Genomic DNA, 21,254 nt, shown 5'->3' on the forward strand with positions numbered 1-21,254 from the left:
GATCTTGGGGAGCAGGGAGGAGCCCCCAGCTGGGGCAGGGAGTACTCACAGCTGGTTAAACATGCGCTTCATCTCGTCTGTGATGTTCACAGAGCCGACCTCTTCATCTGAGAACCGGTTCACCTCCCCGTCCTGCTCGGAGATGTCATCGTCTGAAGTCACCTTACGCTCTTTCTTTTTGGGGACCACCTGACCCGGAGAGGAAGAGACCGAGGTGACTGGGAGGCTCTGCAGGGAAGGAGGGTCGGGGTGGGCCGGGAAGGGAGCCAGCATCTCACGGGATAGATGGAGCGTGGCTGGGGCCAGCTGCTGCCAGGGAAGATGCACGGGTCCTCTAAGAAGCAGGCGGCGTCAGCAGGAAGCATGAGGTGGGGAGACATGCAGGATGGAGGACACAGACAGCCTGGACCCTGCCCTGCCCTGGTGGCTGGGCCAGCTCAGCTCACCCCTTCACCAGAAAAGCCACCGCCAGATTTGGGGAGAGGAGCGAGCCAGACTGGGGTACAGAATCACCTGGGATGTCTCAGCACCAGCCAGGGAGCCAGAGAAGCCCCCACGGAGGCCCAGATGGCTCCCTGCCTCCCAGAGCCCTCCTGCTCACATGCAAAGGCAAGAGGCGGCGGCCCCCGGTTCACCAAGCTCCCTCCACTCCCAGCAGACAAGACATGAGCAAACCAAACCAAGGCTGATATGGTGCCCCCTGTTCTCCAGCACCGGGGTGGCGAGGAGGCCCAGAGGGGAACAGGGGGCCAGGGAAGCGCAGGTCTCACCCGGCTACCTCCAAAGGCACACACTGAAAGCAACAACACACTGCCCCGGGCCAGCAAAAGCCGAACCACAGCCCAGACTGAAGAAGCAGCCTTCGGAGAATGACGCGCGCCCTCAGGCAGCTGGACCAGGCAGCCCTGGGACAGCGGCCCTGAACCCATCGCCTCTTCTCGGGGACACACACTTGCTCACTGAGGGGGGAGCGGGGAGGGGGAGACCGAGCGCCTCTTCAGTGGGAAGGAAAACCACACAGAGGCCAACAGGCTCGTCCCTGGATTTCCGAGGCTCATCTGCCAGGGCTCGGCCAGCTCACCCAGCGCACCCACAGCCTGGCACCTCAAGGAAGAGGCAGGAAGCCGGACAGTGAACCCAATGTGGGCGGGTGGACGAAGCCCTGCAGGGTCAGGAGACCCGAGTTCTAGTCCCAGCTCTGCCATTTCCGTCCTTGAGCCCCATCCTGTCACCCCCGGGTGAAAGGTCTCAGCCACAGGATGAAGCCGTCAGCCTGGAGGGTGGAGTCGGGCCAGCCTGAGTCTAGAGTCCCTGAGTCTACGCTCTCCTGGGGAGGCCATGCTGCCTCGGGGGCCGGAGGGGAGGTGGTGGGGGGAAGTGGGGAGGATGTGAGGGGAGCAGGGCTGGCCAGGCAGGGGGTGAGGCTGGGGCTCTCCGGAGGGTGGCAGTGGCAGGTGGGAGTGGCGATGGTGAGCAGGGTGAGCCCTAGTCACCTGGAAGATCTTGGACACGTCTTCCGAGTTCCGCTGCTGTGCGACATCGCACAGCTTGGCCGTGATATCGATTCGGCGGCAGATGTCCATGTCCACCTTCATGGCCTTTTCTTGGATCTTTGTGTCCAGGTCTGTCATGGGCTGCAGGGAGGACAGCAGGGGTTACGTGAGCGAGGGGTGGAGGGCCCTAGGTGCCGGGTGGGAGGCCCCGGCTGGCCTCGATGGGCGTGAAGGGTTGGGCCAGCGCTGCTCAGGCTGGGGCGGGTGTGGCGGGGCCGTGGGAGCTAAAGGCTCTGGCGCCGAGTGGACAATGTGAGACCCGCGTTTGCGGGCTCCCTAAGGGCTGGACGACACCTCTCAGCAGACACAGTGTCACTGTTTATTCTGTTAGAGCAAAGACAACACAAAGGCAACCCCACGCTGAAAGACGCCCTTCTTTCCCCACGGAGGTGCCTGCCAAGAGGCTCTCTCTCTTCAGGATTCCTCCCCTGGCTGACAGCGGGGATCCCCCAGGACAGGGGGTCCCCCAGGACCCCAGTGAGGGGAGCCACATGGCCTCCCCCTGGTGCCCCGGGAGGCTTCTCCCAGCCACACCCGGCTTCACACCCCTCAGGGCCAGAGGCCACACCTGGACGGGTCACCCGAATCAGGCACCTTCTCCTGGCGGCTCTCCCTACACACTGCCCGCTGCCTGCAGGTGGCAGGAGACCCAGGTCCCCAGCAGGGAGGCGGCCTGGGCTGCCAAAAGCTGCCGGTACCCACGGTCACTCAGAAGGGCTCTGATTGGCCAAAGGAAGCACACACTCTCCTTCCCCAACTGTACAGAGCAGCCCCGTGGAAGGCCACTGGCCTGGGAGCCTCTCGGGATGGCATGGCACAGGCCTCCCTCCACCTGTGCCCGGACACTGAGGCCCTCGGCCACCACCCGCCGCGTCCCTGGCGAGCTGGGGAAGAGTCGGAGCCAATGCACACAGACTGTCGGTCGGAGGAGCCTCGGGAGGCAGGATGGGTTAAGCGGCAGATTAATGCATCTCTACTCAGACCAAGGGAAGCAGAACAGGGAGGGCAGGAGGGGACGCCTGGTCTCTGATGCATCTGTCATCCTCACAGTCAATCGCGCAGCCAGGACTCTAACTAGAAGCCGAGCTCTGGAGCCTCGGAGTGAATGAAGCGTTTTGCATGATGGGTGTGGGGGAGGTGATGACGCCTGGGGCGGCGGCCAGCGCACTTACATCACTCATGAGCCCCTTAAACACCACCAGCTCGGCCTTCAGCCTCTCGATCGTCTCGTTCATCTCCTCCTGGATGGCTTCGGCCTCCTGCGCCGCCTATGGGGACAGAGATGGGGAGGGTTGAGGGGGGCCGGGCACCCTGAGGGCAGGAGGGACCGGACACCTGGCCCAGCCAGGCCAGGCACCTGACGGCTGGGGATGGGGCGCCGAGGACCTCGGCCTGACTTCCCAGCACTCAGCTTAAAACTCTTCTCAAAGGGATATTACGGCACGAGAGACCCATGGCAGACGGTAAGAGGAAAAGAGCAAGTAATGCAATAAGTGGTCCCCATAGGTTAACATATGAGGTCCATTCGTGTGACATCGCCAATATTTGACCGCTCTGGTCTCCAAAATGGCAAGTGTCAACCTAACCGAACAGACACACCTGGAGTGTGTGTTTGCACGGGAAAGACCGGAAGGTCGCACACCAATGTGCCATGGGGGAGGGGCGGAGCTGGAAGGCGGCTTTATTTTCTTCTCTAAGCTCTTCTCAGCCTTCCAAATATTTGAGCATAAACATGTTATGTTTGGAAAGTAAAAAGCACTTTTGTTATCAAAGCGGGGGCCGTCCATCCTCTCCTGCCGATGTATTGATATTATTTTAATCTGTCTCTAACTTGTTTAGAAGATAAATTTTTTAAGTATCAGAAAGCAATTTTTAAAAATATTTGAAAGAGCTTTCCACGCCTTCTCATGGGGTCACTATTCTTGTACCCATTTGGCTGAGAGGAAAAGAGAGGCGGGAAGGTGAGGTTGCTTAGGGTACCCAGCAGGCGGATGAGTGCAGGGCCCAGAACACAGAGCTACCGGGCCAGAATAACAAGGAAGGTCCTCACGCCCACCATGGGGAGCCCACTCGGGCGGGGCGCCCACCTCGTGACCTGCCCACTGCCCTTTCCAAGGCATTGGGCCCTAAGTCAGTTCCTGCAAGCTGGGGGGTGAAGGGGGGGCTTAAACACCATCCAGATGGGGAGAAGAGGCAGGAGAGGGGAGTCACTAGCCCGAGGTCACCCCACAAGCTGGGGCGGCACCAGGACTTGGACCCAGGCTTCCCAACGCCTGTACCTGAGCTTTGCTGCAACACTGGGCGGTCCCCGCCTCGCTGCAAAGCCGGGGACAGAAGAGGCCCCTTGGCTCCATCAAGGAGAGACTGAGGCAGCAGGAAATCACAGAACAGGGGCTGTGCTGGGAACTGCCCCCGGCTTTGCCCCCTGAGGACTGTGCCCCCTGAGGACTGTGCCTCTTCTGATGGGGAGGGACCTCTGGGGCTCTTACCTCCTTCAGCGTGTCCACCATGGTCTGCAGGTTCATGCTCTTGGCCAGCTCCTCCTCCCATCTGTAAGAGCCAAGAAGGACAGGCGGTCAGAGGGAGCCTTCCATGCCAGTCCAGCCTCACACCGTGCAGGCAGCCACCCTGGGCCTGTCCCCGGCACAGCAGTGACTCCAACCCTGCCTGCCCTCCAGGAACTCCCGTCTAGGGGGTGGGGGCGGGGCTGGGACAGGCAGGTTGACACAGGCCCTAATACCAGGTGGTGCGGACGAATGTCATGCTTCAGGCATGAGCACAGCACCCTGGGAGATGAAGGCAGGAGGGACCTCCAAGCCCCCTTCACGCAAACTGTGAAGTGCTGTGCAAACACTGCTGCTCCTGCCGTGGCTGCAACATACATATCGAGGCTGGCACGCAGGAGCCAGGCTGCTCTCTGCACCCGCAAGAAGCACTTTTATTGTGCGAACTGTCGCAATCTTAGTGTTTCTGGTCCCGTAGCCTACCCTCACCAATGGAGACATCACTGTACCATACAGACGAGGGCTGGAGGCTCGGACAAGTCAAGTGCCCGCCCAAAGACACACAGCTAGTGAGTGAGTAGGGCTGGACTTCAAACCCAAGTCTGTTTTATTACAGAAAAACAAAAAATAACAAACACAGCGCTCGCTTCTCTAGCGCTTATTTCATGCCAGGCCCTGTTCCAGGCTTTCCATGTACTGTTGGGTTCGTGCACATGTGGGTCGAAGCTGGACAGGAAATGACAGAGAGGAGAAGGCACAGCGGGGTAACGGCATACCCCAGCAGTCACTGGAGGCTGGATGAGATGACAGCCAGTGCACTGGCCATAACAACACCAGCTCGCCTTAACGAGGGCTGACTTTGCATGAGGCACCCGTCTCCGTGACATAATTCAATGACATAACAACCCTCTAGCACAGGCGCCTCCATGATCCCCACGTCACAGGCGCAGAGTCAGGTGCCCAAGGTCAGGGTGCCGACAGGTGGAGCCAGGACTCAAACCCTGGGCTCCAGGCTCCAGATTGAGTGCTTGTAACCCTGCTGGGCTCCTCCAGGACCCAGGACCAATCAAAGCCCTAACCCGGCTCCCCACCCAGACCGCCTCCCTCCCCAGAGGAAGCCAAGGGCAGGCTCCCTTCCCTCTCCATCCTGGGACAGACAGACAGCTCCTCTCTTTCCTCGCGCCACTGCCGCCTCCCTACATGGCCTCTGAGCAGCAGATCTGGAAGCCTTTAGGATGCTGCCGGGGCAGCTAAAAATAGGCCAGGGGGAGGGACGGACGGAGAGCGGGTTACGTCACCAGCTTTTGGAAATAAGAGAAAACGGATACTGTTTGCACACACAGAGGAAAATTCCTCCTTTCTCCCACACGAGACGAGACGGGCCTGGCTAGGGCTCCCGGAGGGACGTACAGACACACACACAAACACGCACACACACACCCTCTCCCCTGTTCCCTTTGATCTTTATCAGCCCCCGGCACTGGCAGCCAGACCTAGATCTGCCGTGGGCCCCAGGCTCCAGGACCTAGAGGGCAGGGGGGCTGGGTGGGGGCTTCTCCCAGGGATGAAGGACACAGAGGAAGCCAAGGGGCAGAGAGGGAACCTAAGGGTCTAACCCAGGTGGGACATCCTCACTGAACACCCTCACTGTACAAATAGGGAAACTGAGGCCCACAATGTGCCAGGAATTTGCAAGGTCATCCAGGGTGTCAAGGGCCAGGCCAGGAGTTCACCCCTAGGCCCCATGTTGGGGGGACAGAAGTCCTGAGTGGGGAGAAGTCCACAGGCAGCCCTCACTCTCCCCCCTCCCCTGCCCAGCAGCATGGGGCATTCAGGGCTTCCCTCAAGAGAAGCCAAGGCCCAGAGGGCAGGTCCCACGCTGAATCATCCCTCCTGGCCTCGCAGCTCTGAGTGGGGGCAGAGAACCTGATTCCAAAGCCACTGCACAGAGCAGGTGCCAGCGCCTGGCCTCACTGCTGCGTCTTACAGCGACAGCAGGAGCAGCAGAGAAGGGGGCAGCGAGGGAGGAAGATGCAGGCGCCCAGGGACATCTCCCCGCTACACACACACCCATTCCCCGAGCTCCTGGGCAGGACGCCCAGCCCCCTCTCACTTTTCCTTTCAGCAACCTTCTCATGAGGAAGGTGGGGCAGGAGTCAACAGACCCATTGTACAGATGGGGAAAATGAGGCCCAGAGAAGGAGAACGACTGGCCCCAAGTCCACTGAGACCAAGAACCCAAGCCACGTTAGCAGCAGCAGAAGCAGCCACTGATTGGTGAGCACGTCTGGGTACCACGCACGCACTGGGCTCAGTGCCTCATACACATATCTCATCAGCTTTCATGTGAACTATTAACCCTCTTGGGCAAAGGATTTCCCCCCAAACCCATTTTGCAGATGAGAGAGCTGAGGTTCAGAGAGGTGAGGTCACTTGTCTAAGGTCACACAGCTTTCAGCAGGGCTGGGACTGAGGCCTAGGCACTGCTCACACTGTGACAAGCATGGGCATCACGTGGATCTTGCTCGGATGCAGACCGGGTTCAGCAGGGCTGGGGTGGGGCGAACATGCTGCATTTCTAATGAGCTCCCGTGCAGATGGCACGTGGAGTGGCCCCACTCCTCACTAGCGATTCTACGCCGCACCGCGGCAGATAAACTTGCTTGAGCCTTTTGTTTCCAAAGCCAGGCTGCGTGGGCAGCCGGCACTTCTGGTCCCAGAAGACCGAGCACAGACCCCCGCGTGCAGATAGCAGCTGGCCTGGCAGACCGGATCCACTGCCCACGCCGACGTGCCTCCGGCTACGGCGGGAGAACCTGGCTGTGCCGGCCCCAGTGTTGACAGCGCAGAAAAGCTTTGCCCTTCAGCCGCTCTGGCTGACTGGGGTGAAAGGATGACGACAGGGGATGTGCTTCTTAAGATGCCCCAGACACCCCACCTCACTGCGCGCAGCCCGGGAGCAGGGAGCACCAGCTTCCCCGAGAACTGGTCTGCCAAGTTGTGGGCTATGGCATTTCAACACCTGCTTGCCAGGCACGGTCCGGTCCCCTCCCCGACCTGGATCAGCCCACAGGAGTAAGGTTTCGGCAGGACAGGGTTTCAGGCAGAGGGACCAGCATCAGCAAAGAGGGGCAGCAGGAAGGCCAGGGAGTAGCCAATAGCCACTGAGAAAAGGACACACCTACTACGGGTCAGGGGCTGGTGGATGTCATGTCCTTTAACCTTCACTGTCCCAATTCTCTTGCCTGACCCACCGCTCAGCAAAGGTGGTCACAGGAAAACACACACACACACACACACACACACACACACACACACCCCTCCCCATTATACAGGTGGGAAAATGAAGGCCCAGAGCACAGAGACAACTCACTCCAAGGCCAAGACAGCCTGAGTCACTGAGAGCCACCCTGCCCACCCCGGCCCGACAGCTCCTAAAACTTCCAAATTCTTCTCTCTTCAGGTGTTAGACTAGAGAAAGGAGAGGAGGGACATTTACTGGGCAGCTTCTGGGTTGTGTTCACCATGTTAGACATTCATAGACACATAAAATGCAACATGTCACTCACCCACCCCCAGGATCGCCCCCACTGTGCATGCAACATGTCACTCACCCACCCCCAGGATCGCCCCCACTGTGCAGAAGAGCAAACAGAGGCTCCGAGGCAGCTCCGTTCCTCCCAGGCTAATCTCAAATGTACCCCTTCCCCAAGTCCCGCAGCCACTTCCACTGCTTTCCTTGCTCCACGTCCAAGCTCCCGCTTGAGGCAGCCAGGCCTCAGGCTCCTGTCTTCCAAGGCGGCTTGGCGGTGGTATCCCACCCTGCGTGGTTCTCACCTCAAGAGCCAGCCGCTGGGCCGCCCTCCACCTTCTCCACCTCCAGAGAGTGCTCAGGCCCTGGCCCCAGATCCTTCCACTCTCCACCCCTCCCACATGCAGACACCCTGCAAGCCTCACAGGTGTGCCAGCTCCTCAAAGCGCTCCCAGCCTCCGAGGCAGGCAGGAGAGCCCATGACAGCGAGGATGAGGATGGTGAGAAGACCGACAGAGGCTCTAACAGGCTCTGACAGCGCACACGCTGTGCGGGCTCCGTTCTTAGGGGCTTCACATGCATAGCCTCATTCTATGAGCTGCACAGTAGCCTTAGGGATAGTCACTATCTCCATGTTACTGATGAAGATGTTCAAGTCCAAAACCATGAGCCAAGATCACACAGCCAGGAAGGTGAGGCTGTTTCTACTTTACAGAAGAAGAGCGACACTCAGAATCTCCCAGAGTGAAGGCTGGAGGGGATCGGGGCTCCCCTCGCCCAAACCTGATGGTACAGATAAGAATGCCGAGGCCCAGGGCTACTCAGGGAGTAGGTGGCAGGGTGCCCTCCACTCTGCTGGCCTAACCAGCAGTGAGACTGGGCCCCATCTGCCTTCCCCAACATCTGCCTCCATTTCTCAACGAGAGAGATCGTGGCCCAACACACCCCAGGGACACGCAAGAAAAACCCACCCTCTCTGACAGCCATGTGACTGCCCCGCAGCCACGGCCAGGTCTGGCTGGGCAGACCTCGGGGCTCATTACTGGCCCCTGCCACTCGGTCCCTCCAATCCCCCTGGTGTCTGGTGCTCACTCCCTCCCACTGCCTGGAGCCATGAACTAAATGTGAAATCAGGATCCCACGGAGGAAGGGGCCTACACAGGGCCTCCCCGGAAGCCCCTGGGGCACCACTGGGTGCGATCCACACATGGGAGCAGGGGCGGGTGCTGGACAAGGGCAAGGGCGGCCTGGAGGGCCCCTGTGCCAATGCAGGGACAAGTGGGGGCCCAGGCTGTGGATCCACGAGTTGGGAGCTTGGGTGTGTGTGCCTGCAGCACAGGGAAGCCCTCCAGCGTCCATCTCAGCAGGTCCAGGCACCCTGCGACCTGGCCAGCAGGGCAGAGAGGACACATGGGCGAGATGCCTGTTCTGGGGTGGAAGAGAGGCACAGCGGAGGGGCACCCCCAAACAAGTCACTACACGAGCTGGGTCCAAAGCTGGGGGTCCAGCCCCTCCACCAGCCCAGAGAACTTCTTGTTGTTACTACTCCTATGCTTGCTGCTATAGTCCCTGCCTCTACAGCCCACCCGCACTGGGTAAGGGTCAAAGAGTTGCTGTATGGATTTGTTGAATGAATGAATGAATGAATGAATGAATCCAAGCAGCAACCACTCCTCAGCCCTCCTGCTCCGCCCTTCCCCATCGAGGGCCCCTTCTGCCTGGAAGGATCATCTCCTGTCTGCCCCCTGCTAGCCCGGGGGCTTCCCGGAGCTGAGTTCCCAGCACCAACTCTCTGCCCAGCTCTGTCCACTCGAGCCTCTCCAGGGAGAGACCAGGCCAGGCCCGGGGAGAGACAGCCAGAGCAGGAAGCAGGCGAGGGAAGAAAGCCTCCCTCTCCCACTTCCCACAGCCCTCCAGCCGGGGAGGGGATGCAGGGAAGTGGGACAATGAGGCAGGGAGAGGAAATGACTCCATACTGCCGCTGAGATCCGGGGCCTGGGCCACCATCTCCAGAAGGAGCACACGTGTGAGGCCAGTGGCCCGGAGGGGGAGGTGCAGCACCGCCCCAGCCAGATGTGGTCTCCAGGCATTACTGAGGAGCCTGGGCTGTGACCACGTGATGGCCCAGAAGTCTCAGCCAGCCGCTGGGGGGAGGGGATGGGCAGCTTCAAAGCCAGCCCCCACCCCCAGCCAACACTCCCTCAGCTCCTGATGACACAGCCCCACAGGAAAGGGGCTGACAAAGCCTGGCTTGCTGAGGGGAGGAGAAGCTGAAGTCACTGGCGGGGACTGACTCACAGACTTTTCACTTCCTCTGTGATCAGAGAAAGAGGCTCGGGGCTCCAGCTCGAAGGAAAGTGGGGGCAGCCCCAGCAAAACGAGGCCTTGGGGCTTCTGCGGAGAAAGTCCTGGGGACTCCTGGGCAGCAAGCCCCTGGGTTCATCTCCTGCCCCTCCTAACCGTTCCCCGCCGTGTGAGCTCGGGCCAGTCAGTCCCCCTCTCTGAGCCTCAGTCTCCCCGTCTGGGAGATGGGAAGCCCATCACCACCATGAGGGTGGTTGTGAGAAGTCCACAAGGTGGGCCGTACGGGTGAAAACACCAGCCCCACGCCTGGCACATAGCAGACAACATGCTCAGTGGCTCATTTCTCAGTGCAGGGCTGGCTCCAGCAGCCGGGCCTCCGAGAGCTGGGAGGGCGCCACAGGAATGAATGGTCCACACCTTTCCCGGAAAGGCAGGGGGGGCACACCCTGGCCAAGTCACTCAGGTGATGGGAAGTGAGTTCAGGTGAGGCTTCAGTGGAAAACTTCATTCTGGGCCAAGCGTGGGCCTGGCCCTCGGGCGGAGGGCAGATGGGTGGAGAGCCATTTCCACCTGGGTGCCGGGGAGCTCACCCCATGGCAGCACGGCCAGGTGTAGGCTGCAGGGGGTGGCCCGGGGGCATGCTGGAGCCATTCTGCTGCCTGTACCCCTGGGCTCTGTGCTGCCCCCCAATTTTCTGGGCACAGATGCCCAGAGGTAACTCTCCCCTTCCCCACCCCTCGATGCCACGCTGAGGCCAAGCCCGTGCCCTGACTGGAGGAGGCAGATGTGGGCACAGAGGCAGACCAGGGGCCCTGTCTTCAGTGCAGTTTCCCAGCAGCCAGTGGGTTAACAGATCAGAGTGGGCACTCCAAGATGGGAGCTCAGTGTGAAGATCCGGCCCCCACCCCCTTGGCTTCTGCTGAGCCCACCTAGAGAGCTTAAAACACACAACTGAGTCAACTTCCTCATTCCACACCACCACCACCCCTTGTCTATTATCACAGACAATTCACATTTGTGGCAGAAAAGTAACAGAGAAGAGCAGAAAGGGCAGTGGGGGTGGATGGGGTGGGGGACACGTGAGAACCCGCCCCTCTGAGGGCTGAACACTGAGACAGCGCGGCCTCCATCTCCTGACTTCGTCCTCTCATCTGCTCGTACTGTATCTTTTCTCTCCAGTAAACGGGGGGCTGGGTCCCCCAGCCTGCAAGTGGGGGGGCCCCCGCATCCCTGACCCCACTCTCCCAGGTACCTGCCAGCACCCACACCGCCCCCCCCCTGTTGCTCCCATCCGCACTGAGCCCCGGACCCCAGGGAAGGGATGCCTGGCAGACATGCCCATCAGAGGCCTGGCTGCCCAGCTGTACTCTGCTGCTCAGAAGGAAAGACAAATTAAATGCCAACTGATTGTCTCCGTGGAGGAGGCATTAATCTAATGTGAACACTTAACCAGGGCCGCTGACTCCATTACAGGCGGCTGTAATGGCCCGGGAGGGCAGGCGATGAGCTGGTGATGGGCCGGGTTTGAGCAGCCACCCTCTGCCCAGCATGCTGCCACCATGCAGACATATACATGGACCTGCTCGCAACCTGACACAGCAGTCCCCTCCGGGGCCCAGTGGACGAGGCCTGTGCCAGGCTAGTCGGGGTGAGCAGGAAGCACCTGTGGAGGGGAGGGCTCTGGGCTGGGACACAGGAGATCCTGGTTCGAGTCCCGGCTCTGTCACTAATGCATGACCCCAGCAAGTCCCTTCCCCGCCTGGGCCTTAGTCTCCCAATCCCTAGATAATAGGACCTCGAAGGGTCCCTCTGAATGTGACATGGCAGCGCTGTTTGCAGACCCTGCATGTGGCCCTTCTTTGGAGCCCAGAAGAGGTGACAGCCTCAGGGATGTCAACTCCATCCAGAGTTCTCCTGGGTAATGTCCCAGGTCTCTGGCTCTTGCTCTCAGCACCAACTACCAACAGCAGGGGTTGGGGCGCAGCAGACATTGGTTCGTTCATCTGCCCATTCATTCATTCCATAATTGTCCCTGAGGGCTTGCCATGTGCACACGGGCCTCATAGAATCAACGGTTATAGGACTCTCGACCGCCCCACTGAGGACAGGCAAACTGAGAAAGCTGTTTGCCACTGTGATCCTGGGGGACCCACTTACCATGAGGCAGGAGCCTCCGTTTCCTCCTCTGTAAAATGGGGTAGCAATCCTACTTGCAGGGTTCAGACAGATGAAACGAGCTCACGTCATTTTTACCGCTGGTATTACCTGGACTGCACTTGCTCGGGGGAGGGAGGGACAGGTGAGCAGGTAAGGCTCCGAGCACCTTAGCAGGGACACCTCTCCATCCTGCCCCCACCCTCTGGAAGCAACTGAGAGGTGGCACTGAAATCCCGTTTTAATGCATTTCCCCAGCAAAGAGGTAAAAGCAAGCCCTGCCGGTGGTCTGTGGGGAGAGTTCCTTGTTCCTCGGTGACCAAAGGGTCACCTTTGCACGCTGCTGGCCGGCCTCCTCTCTGTAAGGAGCCACCAGGCCTGGAGAGAGGTGGGCAGGAAAGACGGGCAAGTCCCTAACTAGATGCACCCCCTTCCCCAGGCCCACACCCCCTCGGGCAACGAGAAGCCTGTACTGAGCAGGAAGCCGTATCTGGTCCTGTCTCTGCCCTAACTTGCTGTGTGACCTCGGCCAAGTCCCTTCTCCTCCTCTAGCATCACTTTCCCATTCTTAATGCAATGGTGTCAAACTAGATAAATTCTAAGGGCCCACCCGGCCAGGCCAGAAAGCAATGTCCATGGTCCCTGGATAGACACGCCATGCTGACCACAAAGCTCTCTAATAAACCACAACATCTCGAAGGCAGCTGGCATCAGTCTCTGAGTTCAAACCAATGCGTGCAGTGGGGAGAAGGGCAAGGGCTCTGGAGCCAGAGGGGCTTGGGATCCCAGCTATACGTCGGGCAGCTCTGGGACTGCAGCAAGCTACTGACCCTCTCTGAGCCTCGGGAAGACCACCCACCTCATAGGGTTTTTGCAAGTATTCAGTGGACTCAGGTATGACAGGTGCCTGGAACAGTGCCTGACACACCACGAGCACGCGGATCATCCTCATCCGCATGACCTCCCAATAACAGATGGGCAGAGAGGTCGGGAAAGACCCAGGGAGTGGTCCCGGACCACCCTGCAGGTGACAGGGCCAGACCTGAACCAAGGACCGGCTGACCCCAGAGCCACTGTGTTGCCATAATAATCATGTTGATGATGACAGTAATAATGAGGTAGATGCCACCGTCACCTGGATGGATGATCAGGGGTACATAGGGTGGGAATGGCAGAGGGAAAGAAACCAGATGCTGGCACCAATTCCCCTACCAGCTTCTGTCCTCTATGCCCCCAAGTGTGCCCCAAGAATGAATGGGCACGTGCCCAGCCCTTTGAGGTCTGTGACCAGAGCCACCACAACAGCAGGTGAGACCAAGGCAGGAGAGGTCCCGCCAGCCGGAGCCCAGCCGGACCAGAGCCACTCTGCGAGGCACAAGGCATTTAAGGGCACTCTCCCAGGCCCAGAGAAACCCCTGGTCACCCGCCCCAACGCCAACCTGAGGTTTCAGCTGTCTATATGAGTCACTGGTCCAATTACCCAGTGTCCATATTTGCCCTGGTTCCCAGCGTCACTTCGACGTTGGTGTCGTTTATTGAAAATTCCTTTGGAGACCCAGCTGCTCTGTGGACGCCTGCGATCCAGAGCTGTAGCCTGGACAGTACCCTCCTTCCAGTCCTCTGTCTAGGAACCACACCCCAAGTGGGCACTGCCCCCCACAAACCAGGCCACTCTGAGAAGGAAAGTGACTCAACGAGCATCTCATGGCAAGGAGGAATTTGTGTCCCAAACTACAGGCCATCGTGAGGTTTCGGGCACCATTTCCAACTTCTTCCAGGCTTGCTATACCTTCATCACCTCCTCCAGGGAGCCCTCCATGACTTCCCCAGCATGAACCAGTACGCCCATCCCGGTGTTTGCAGTCCTGGCACACGCCTTCCTCGTGGCATCCAGGGTGCTGTACATTTTTACTTCTCTGCCTCTCTCATCAGACTCTGGTCTCCCAGCAGAAGGAGAAGACTTGCATCAACTGCATAATGTTCATTATGTCACTTTACTCCCACCACAGCTCTGTGAGCCAGGTGTTACTGTTCCCACCTTACAGATGAGAACACTGAGGCTCTAGTGAAATGATTGCTCTGTGTCAAGCCCAGGTCCATCTGACTCCCAAGCCTACCTCGCAGGGGGCAGGTGATAGGAAGGTGCTCACAGCTCTCCATCCTGGCACTTTCCCTTTCCGCCCAGGCCTGGCCAAGCCCCCAGACACACTCCGCCCAACTGCATGCCCAGTGTCAGCAGGCTCTCCGCCTCTAGGGCTGCTGCTCTTGCTCAAGTCCAGAAGCCGGCAGGGGGCCTGAGCACCCAGGCCAAGAGCCAGGAGGCCTCGAGGGTCTGTATCCTGTCCAGGAGGCTGGGGGCCCCACCCCAGGATATGTTTACAGCTTTGAGTAAAATAGCAACTCCCCAGGCTATTTTCGAAACCTAATTTGCAGTTTGGGTCTCTCCCTTGTTTATTCCAAGTGACTGTGCCCCACAGGTAAGTGCAAGGCACTGTGGGTCTGAAGCTCGTTGTAATCTGCCTATCAAAGCCAGATTCTCACTCACTGCTCACCCAGCAGCCTTGGGGCCAATGCCTCCCATGCCAAGTTTCCCTAATCATCTGCAGCCAGGAGTTGGCACACCCCCTCCTGGGTTTAAACCAGGCTCTGCAGCCTTGAGCAAGTCGCCTCTCCAGGCCTCGGTCCCCTCATCTGTGACACGGGGGAGAAGGACCCCGCCTGAATTAGGCGAGGACAGGCAAGCACAGACAGGCTCCATGTGTGGGAGGGAAAATCACAGAACATGGAAACGGGATCCCGGGAGGTCAGAAAGAGACGCTCCCAAGTCCAGGCCATTTGTAAGTGAGACGTCGGAAGCTCAGAGAGGAAAGTGACCTGCCCAAGGTCACACCGTCGGGCAGCGGCGGAGCGAGGACAGGAGCCCAGAGCCCGTGTACTTCCTGCCCTGCCACTGGTAAGGAGGACACTCCTGAGTAACCGCCAGGGAGGAAGGAGGGGAGAGCGACAAGGACCCAGGAAAACAATTAATTACACGTGGGGCTTGTGCAACTGAGGACGGGTCACAGCGGGCCCTGCCTGTGTGTGCGGCACCCTGAGTGTCACAAACGGCCCGAGGGCTGCAGGCACAGCGGGACAAGCTGCCATCGGCTGCTCCGAGAGAGGGCTTAGTGACCACACACAGTTCAAGGGGACGGGCTCATGACTTAGTACCAGCCTCCTGTCCCATGCGGGCCCTGGCATTCAACTTGCCATGCACCAGGGGGAGGGCACTGGGGCGCCCCCCAACACACACACACACACCAGTGCTCCTCCCACCCGACCATGGGGCTGGGGTTCCCCTCTCAGAGTGAAGACAAGTCAGTTCCCTCCAGATGCCCAGAGAACTTTCTGTGACCGTACAGCCCCTGGCAGGGGGCTGTATTGGAGCCCCTCTTGTCCTCACCCCCATTCTGCTGATGGGGAAACTGAGGCTCACAGAGGTCAGGCAACTTGCCCGGGTGACAGAATCACAGTAGTTAACATCATGACGTGCTGGCATTGATGGGCACTATTAGTTCATTCAATCCTCACACCAACCTTATGAGGTGGGTGCTGTTATTAGGCCCATTTCACAGACGGGGAAACAGGCCCAGGGAAGGGAAGCAAGGTGTGCGAGGTCACAGAGCTCGACAGTCCGGCTCCGGGGCCCCAGCTCAGAACACCCGACGCGCCCGCCTCTGCTCTCCTTGTGGGATGGCGGATGCAGGACTAGAGCACGGGTCTCTCTTGTCCCAAAGCCTGGCTCCTTTCGCTGTGCCAGGCGGCCTCAGAATGGGAGGGAGAAGGTCAGGCAGCGTGTACCTCCGTTTCCTGGGGGTCAGGATGGGCCCCAAAGTGCACGACCTCCAAACTGCATGAGTGCAGTTCACAGGCCCCACCCTGGCTGCCAGGCTGGGCCCCTCTTGGCCCTGACTGTGGCCCCTGAATGAAGGGCCCCCCAAGTCTGGTCTGGCCCAGGCCCTCAGATGGCCAGGGGGGTCCTTCAGACACCAGAGAGGCCCCCTTCCTGAGCAAGTCCCCGAGCTGCCCGGACCCTGTGCAGTGCCAGTCCAGGGCGGGCAGAGGGTCACGAACCCCAACCCCAACCCTGCCCAGGGACCAGCACAGCTCTTCCCAAACCCGATTGGGGCCTCTCTTCCCCAGAGACATGGTCCTCCAGCCACCTGATCCCTGGACTGGACGTAGCGAGAAGCCGAAAAGGAGATGGTCCAAGACAGAGGGAGAGGAGAAGCGGCTGGGGGAGCGGGTGAGGCCATTGCACCCTTGCCCTGCCCCTCCTCCACGCTGCCGTCACTTAAACACTTTCACATCAGACAGACAGACCCAGCTACTCCCCCGCTGGTGGCAAAGTGACTTCACCTCTGTGACCCTCGGGTTCCTCATCTATAAAACGGGGTAACAACAATACCTACCTGAGTGGGTGGTGAGGATTGAACAAGACCATGAACACCACGCATCAACATTATTTCGGTCACCTCAGCTACAAGTAGGCCCCACTTCCAGTTTCCCGGGGTGCGGGGTGGGGGGGGGCGGGTGTTACTGTTCCAGAACCCAGGGTCCTGGGCTTGGCTTAGGTGTGACATTCCTCCCCTCAGAGGCTTCACCCTCTAAATTCCCTCTTCGCCATGCTGGGACTGGGGTGCTGTCTGGTCCCCAGAGTCTCCAAGTGCCCAGCACATAGTAGGCCCTCAACTGGTGCCAATTTACTGGATGAATGGCTTGTGAGCTGGAGCCGTGGGGCAGAGCCGTGAGCAGAGTCCAGTCCGAGCCCCACTCCACCTGCACCGACCCTGGGCCAGTCCCTGCATCTGCTGACCCCTCTGCACAGGGAAGCTCTCCCCGCCCCTGGGGACTCAGGGCAGCTGCCCAGGGTGGGCCCTTCCCCACCGGGCCTGGCCTGCTAGGGACAGACAGCCGGTCCACACCCACCCCATGGGCCCACAAAGGCCTCCTCCTGGTGACTTTGCCTTGGGACAGATGGAACACCGTGTGGCATCTGTCAAGCCAGATGGCCTGGTTGGCCTGAAGGGCCAGGACACCAGCTGCGGGTCCGGCCCCAGCAGGCAGAGCTGCTTAACCCCTTCCTGCCCCAGCCGCAGGAGGTAGTGTCTGCTTGGCAACTTAACCACTGTCATACACTTCACCTTGACAGTGAAGGCCTCCCCAGGGCCAAAAGGGAGGCAGAGAGGCTGTGGGATGAGAGGGAACCAGGGGACATGGGGGAGAGGAGGAGGCCGCTGCCAGCTTTGAGGGCAGGCCTGGACCGCCAGGAATCTGCCAGCCCGGAGGCGGGGGGGGGGGGGGCACTGACTCTGGGCGGGGAGCACTGTGGGGCCAGGTGGAACCAGCTGCTTTGCTTCCAAGACTCCCCTGTGGGGCAGGAACCGCCAGGCCAGAAGGCCAGCAGCCACCTTTCTGGGGCTGGAAAACCCACTCCCAGGCCACACCCTGGAAACAGCACTGCCCAGGCTGCCATGCGGCACACCCTCTCTGGGCCTCAGTTTCTCCACCAGGAAAGGCAGGGTGGGGTGATCCCTGGGCTCCAGGGCCACTTCTGGCTCAGAGGGTTCCATGACTCCACGAGATGGAATGTGCCTCCCTCCTAGGAACCTGTGGGATCCTACAGGGACCCACCAGATCCTGTCTACACAGAGCAGGCCCCAACCAGTGAGCGTGAGTCAGGGAGGGATTTGGGCAGGAAGAGAGTAAACCTCGGGATCGGGGGGAAGGGGTGCTGCCTGGAGGACTTGGGAAGGGTCATCACCAGGGAGTGGAAACCCGCCCACGCTCCCACCCTGTGGGAGGCTAAACAGGGGGACAGGCTGCACGTGGGGTTAGGGCTGGAGGCCAGGAAGCATTTCCCGAGGGAAGAGGCGACAAGGACACTGGAAGCACATCCAGGGAAGGCTCAGAATGCCCTCCCAAGGCAGGAAGGTGTGTAAGTGGCTCTGCAGTGGTCCCCGCCTCAAGGAGAGGAAGGAACACGTGACCCAGGAGACCACCTGGGGACAGCAAGCCGGTGACCACAAGGATCAGAGGAGCAGGGCCCCGGGGTCTCTGCGCTCAGGTGTCCAGCCGACCTGACAGTCCAAGCAGACAAGTACGTCATCCCAGGGCAGAGCACGGCCAAGCTGGCCGCAGGCTGGGGCTGGCATTCGGGTCCAGCCAGCAGCTCTGGAGGTCTCTCAGGACAGAGGCAGCAGAGGACTCCAGAAAAGCCAAGAACACGTCAAAACAACCATGGAGGGGGGTGGGGGTGGGGGCAAGAGGGCCGCCAGCCAGGAGAGGAGCTGTGGGTACAGAGGGGCGAGGCTACCATGGGGCTGGGGTTCACAGGCCTGGCTGTGAGTCCTGGCTCTGCCACCAACTCGCTGTGCAACCTGGGGCAAGTCACTGCCCCTCTCTGAAAAAACTGTGTTGGGGGAGAAATGAAACAATCTCTAAGGGCTCTCCCAGCTCTGATTGAACAGTCATTTGGCAAGTTCCCTGCAGATAGGAGTCTGCCTTTCTGGTCCACACAGCAACATCCCCAGGGCCCAAGCATGGGGACTGAGCATAGGGGTCCCCAAAATAATGGATGGATGGATGAAAGAATGGGTGGATGGATGGATGGATGGATGGATGATAAACTGGGGTAATTCCTGAGAGCAAGAGCAGGAGGTCCCAGGCACCCCCTGGAATGATTCCTTACCTGCCCAGAGGCCTCCCTGGATCACTTTCCCATGGCTACCCTTCAGTGTCCAGTCCCCTTCATGTAACATGCACATACACATGCATATACCGACAGATGCATGGTTGCATACACAACACACGCCAAGCATAGCAACCCAGCTCTGACTCCTGAGAACAGAAATTGAAGCTACGGGTCCCCGAAGCCATGAGATTTATCTGCGCTGGCCTTTCCCCAGAGCAGCCGGCTTCCTGAAGTACACTCCCCACGGGGGCGTTGAAAGGAGACTCAGCAGCGGTGGAACCCAGTGCGGCTCTTTTAAGCCATTAAGTCATTTCAGCTGCCGAGACCGTGTCCTCGTCGGGACCGCGGCATGACCACAGCCAACCTTTGGGAGAGCCGTGACGTCCAGAGAACGCATCCACGAGGCCTGACCTGCGCCGGACGCCCGAGAAGCGCTTGGGAAAAGGTGAGATGAGCATAATGGGGTATGAGACCCCGGCTTTCCTCTCGGAGGAGCAGAGGGAGAGCCAGGCCTCCCAGGGCTGCTGTGCTTGGGCCCCGCGATCCCGTCCACCTTGTTCCCACCTGGGGGGTGCACAGAAGCTACAAAGCAGCCTTTGTCTCAGGTGAAACCCTACACCAGCTGCCCTGACGTCAACCCCGGAACAGCAATGCCAACACAGCCTTCCAGTCACCTCTCCGCCAAGATCTGGGAGCGAGCACTTCACCCACAAGGCCTCCCAGAGGCGGTCTGTGGGCTGGACGGGCACGGACGCCATCTTCCCGGAGTCCCAGAAGGAGAAGAGCTGCCCCTCCACCTGCCGGGGGGCAAGGCAGGACTTGAACTTGCCAACTCCCGTCTCTCAGCCCAAGGTCCAGGGCCAGGAACACACGGCCCATTTCTCAGCCTGGGGGACTGAGCCCGTCCGTGTGACAGGAGGTACTCTCTCTACAGGAGTCTGCCAGACCCCGGTTCTAATCCCAGCTCTGCCCTGCCCCATGGTGAGACCTCAGCTCAGGGATGTGACTTCCTAGGCTTCCACATCAGCACAAGGAGGCTAGGAGGCAGGGGCAGGGACAGGGACAGAGACCCCAGGGGAGCGGGGACAGGGACTTCAAGGAGAGTCCACTCTCCAACAGGCCACTACAGGCTCCAGGGGACACGCTCTCATAGACACGGCCTTGAAGGCTAGGCCTTGTCCTCCCAGTGACCCTGCGCTGACAGTCTGCTGGGGAGGAGAGGGGATGTGACCTCCCCCTCGCTGGCCAGGCAGCCGGCTCTGCTGGAGAAAGGAAGTAGCCTGAAGACAAAAGGCCAGCCTGCAGCGGAAGGGGGAGGGAGTAGGCAGTTCCCACTGCGCGGGCCTGGGGGCTGGGGAGGGCCCGGCCTGGGCAGGAGGACAAGCGCCCACTGTTTCCCTGAATCCTCATGACTGCCTTGTGAGCTAAGGGTGTCGCCCCCATTTCACAGATGAGAGAACTGAGGCTTAGGATGGTTCTAGGAACCCAGACATTCTCACTCCAGAGTCGGAGCTCACACCCATGCGAAGGCCCGGATCTCGGCCAACGGTGTGCACCCAGGAAGAGCAAACCAAGCAATTTCCCTTTAATTCTCCGTGGATGCATCAGGCCTGAAGGCACAGAAAGGAACAACCTATGAATTGGGGCTCTGTGAGCTTGGCATCAGGTTAATCCTGGCTCTGCCAGTAGCTGGCTGAGCTCGGGCCTCAGTTTCCCCAACTTGGACAAAGTCCTAGTATTTTCTCTGAAGGCAAGTGTAACAGCAAGCTCAGACAAAGTTCTCAGACCGTCCAACTCCAGGCCTCACCCGAGAAGAGGGGTGGGGATGGCCCTCACTGACCCAGGCTTCTCAACAGCCCGTGGGTTTGCCATCCCATTTTACAGAGGGGGAAACCGAGGCACAGAGCAATGACACGGCCAAGCACATGGCTGGCAGATGGGGAGAGTAAATCAGTCAGTCAACACCCCAAGACCCCAAAGCTGGGCCAAAGACAGGAAGTGTCTTTTGTTAGAAGGCGACAAACCCATGGCGACTTTTCTTCTCTTCTGTAGACTGAGAGAGCCAGCTACAGCGCGGAGAACCCCGACAGCCGGCCAAGGGGCATGCCTTCACCCCAAGCGGTCTGGCCTCTGGGAGTTTTAAAAACTCTCTTTAAAGGACTAGCAGCCCCGGAAGGATCCCTTAGCTCAAGGGTTTCTAAGAAACCCTGCTCAGGGGGCCTGGGCTCCGGCCCCTACTGGGCTGTGTGGCCTCAAGGTAGCTGCTCTCCTTCTCTGGGCCTCATCTATAAAACGGTCGTGGGTACATGAGTGGGGGTGGGGAGGGAAATATAAAATACTAAAGCATAAACACTCAGGTCTTTTTAAAAAGACAAAGGGCACATTTAATCGTCTGGGATGACAGGTCATGACATTGCCTGGAAGCAGTGGATGGGTTAAAGGACTTTGAGAGTGCCTCAGACCCTCTGCGGGGG

The 21,254-nt window shown here is 59.6% G+C and overlaps 1 protein-coding gene across 1 annotated transcript in view; it reads right to left on the minus strand.

Annotated features, from left to right (window-relative positions):
- The window catches only part of IFFO2 (intermediate filament family orphan 2), a gene marked incomplete at its 5' end in the record, with an annotated part of 43,533 nt that overhangs the window by 9,929 nt on the left and 12,350 nt on the right, over positions 1 to 21,254 (minus strand). Inside the window, 4 exons of the mRNA XM_006094064.3 lie at positions 50 to 189; positions 1,494 to 1,634; positions 2,726 to 2,821; positions 4,043 to 4,103. Coding sequence (XP_006094126.1) covers positions 50 to 189; positions 1,494 to 1,634; positions 2,726 to 2,821; positions 4,043 to 4,103 — 438 coding nt within the window. The remainder of the gene's footprint in view (positions 1 to 49; positions 190 to 1,493; positions 1,635 to 2,725; positions 2,822 to 4,042; positions 4,104 to 21,254) is intronic.

Source organism: Myotis lucifugus, unplaced genomic scaffold (assembly GCF_000147115.1).
Source record: "Myotis lucifugus unplaced genomic scaffold, Myoluc2.0 scaffold_128, whole genome shotgun sequence".
Classification (NCBI taxonomy): Eukaryota; Metazoa; Chordata; class Mammalia; order Chiroptera; family Vespertilionidae; genus Myotis; species Myotis lucifugus.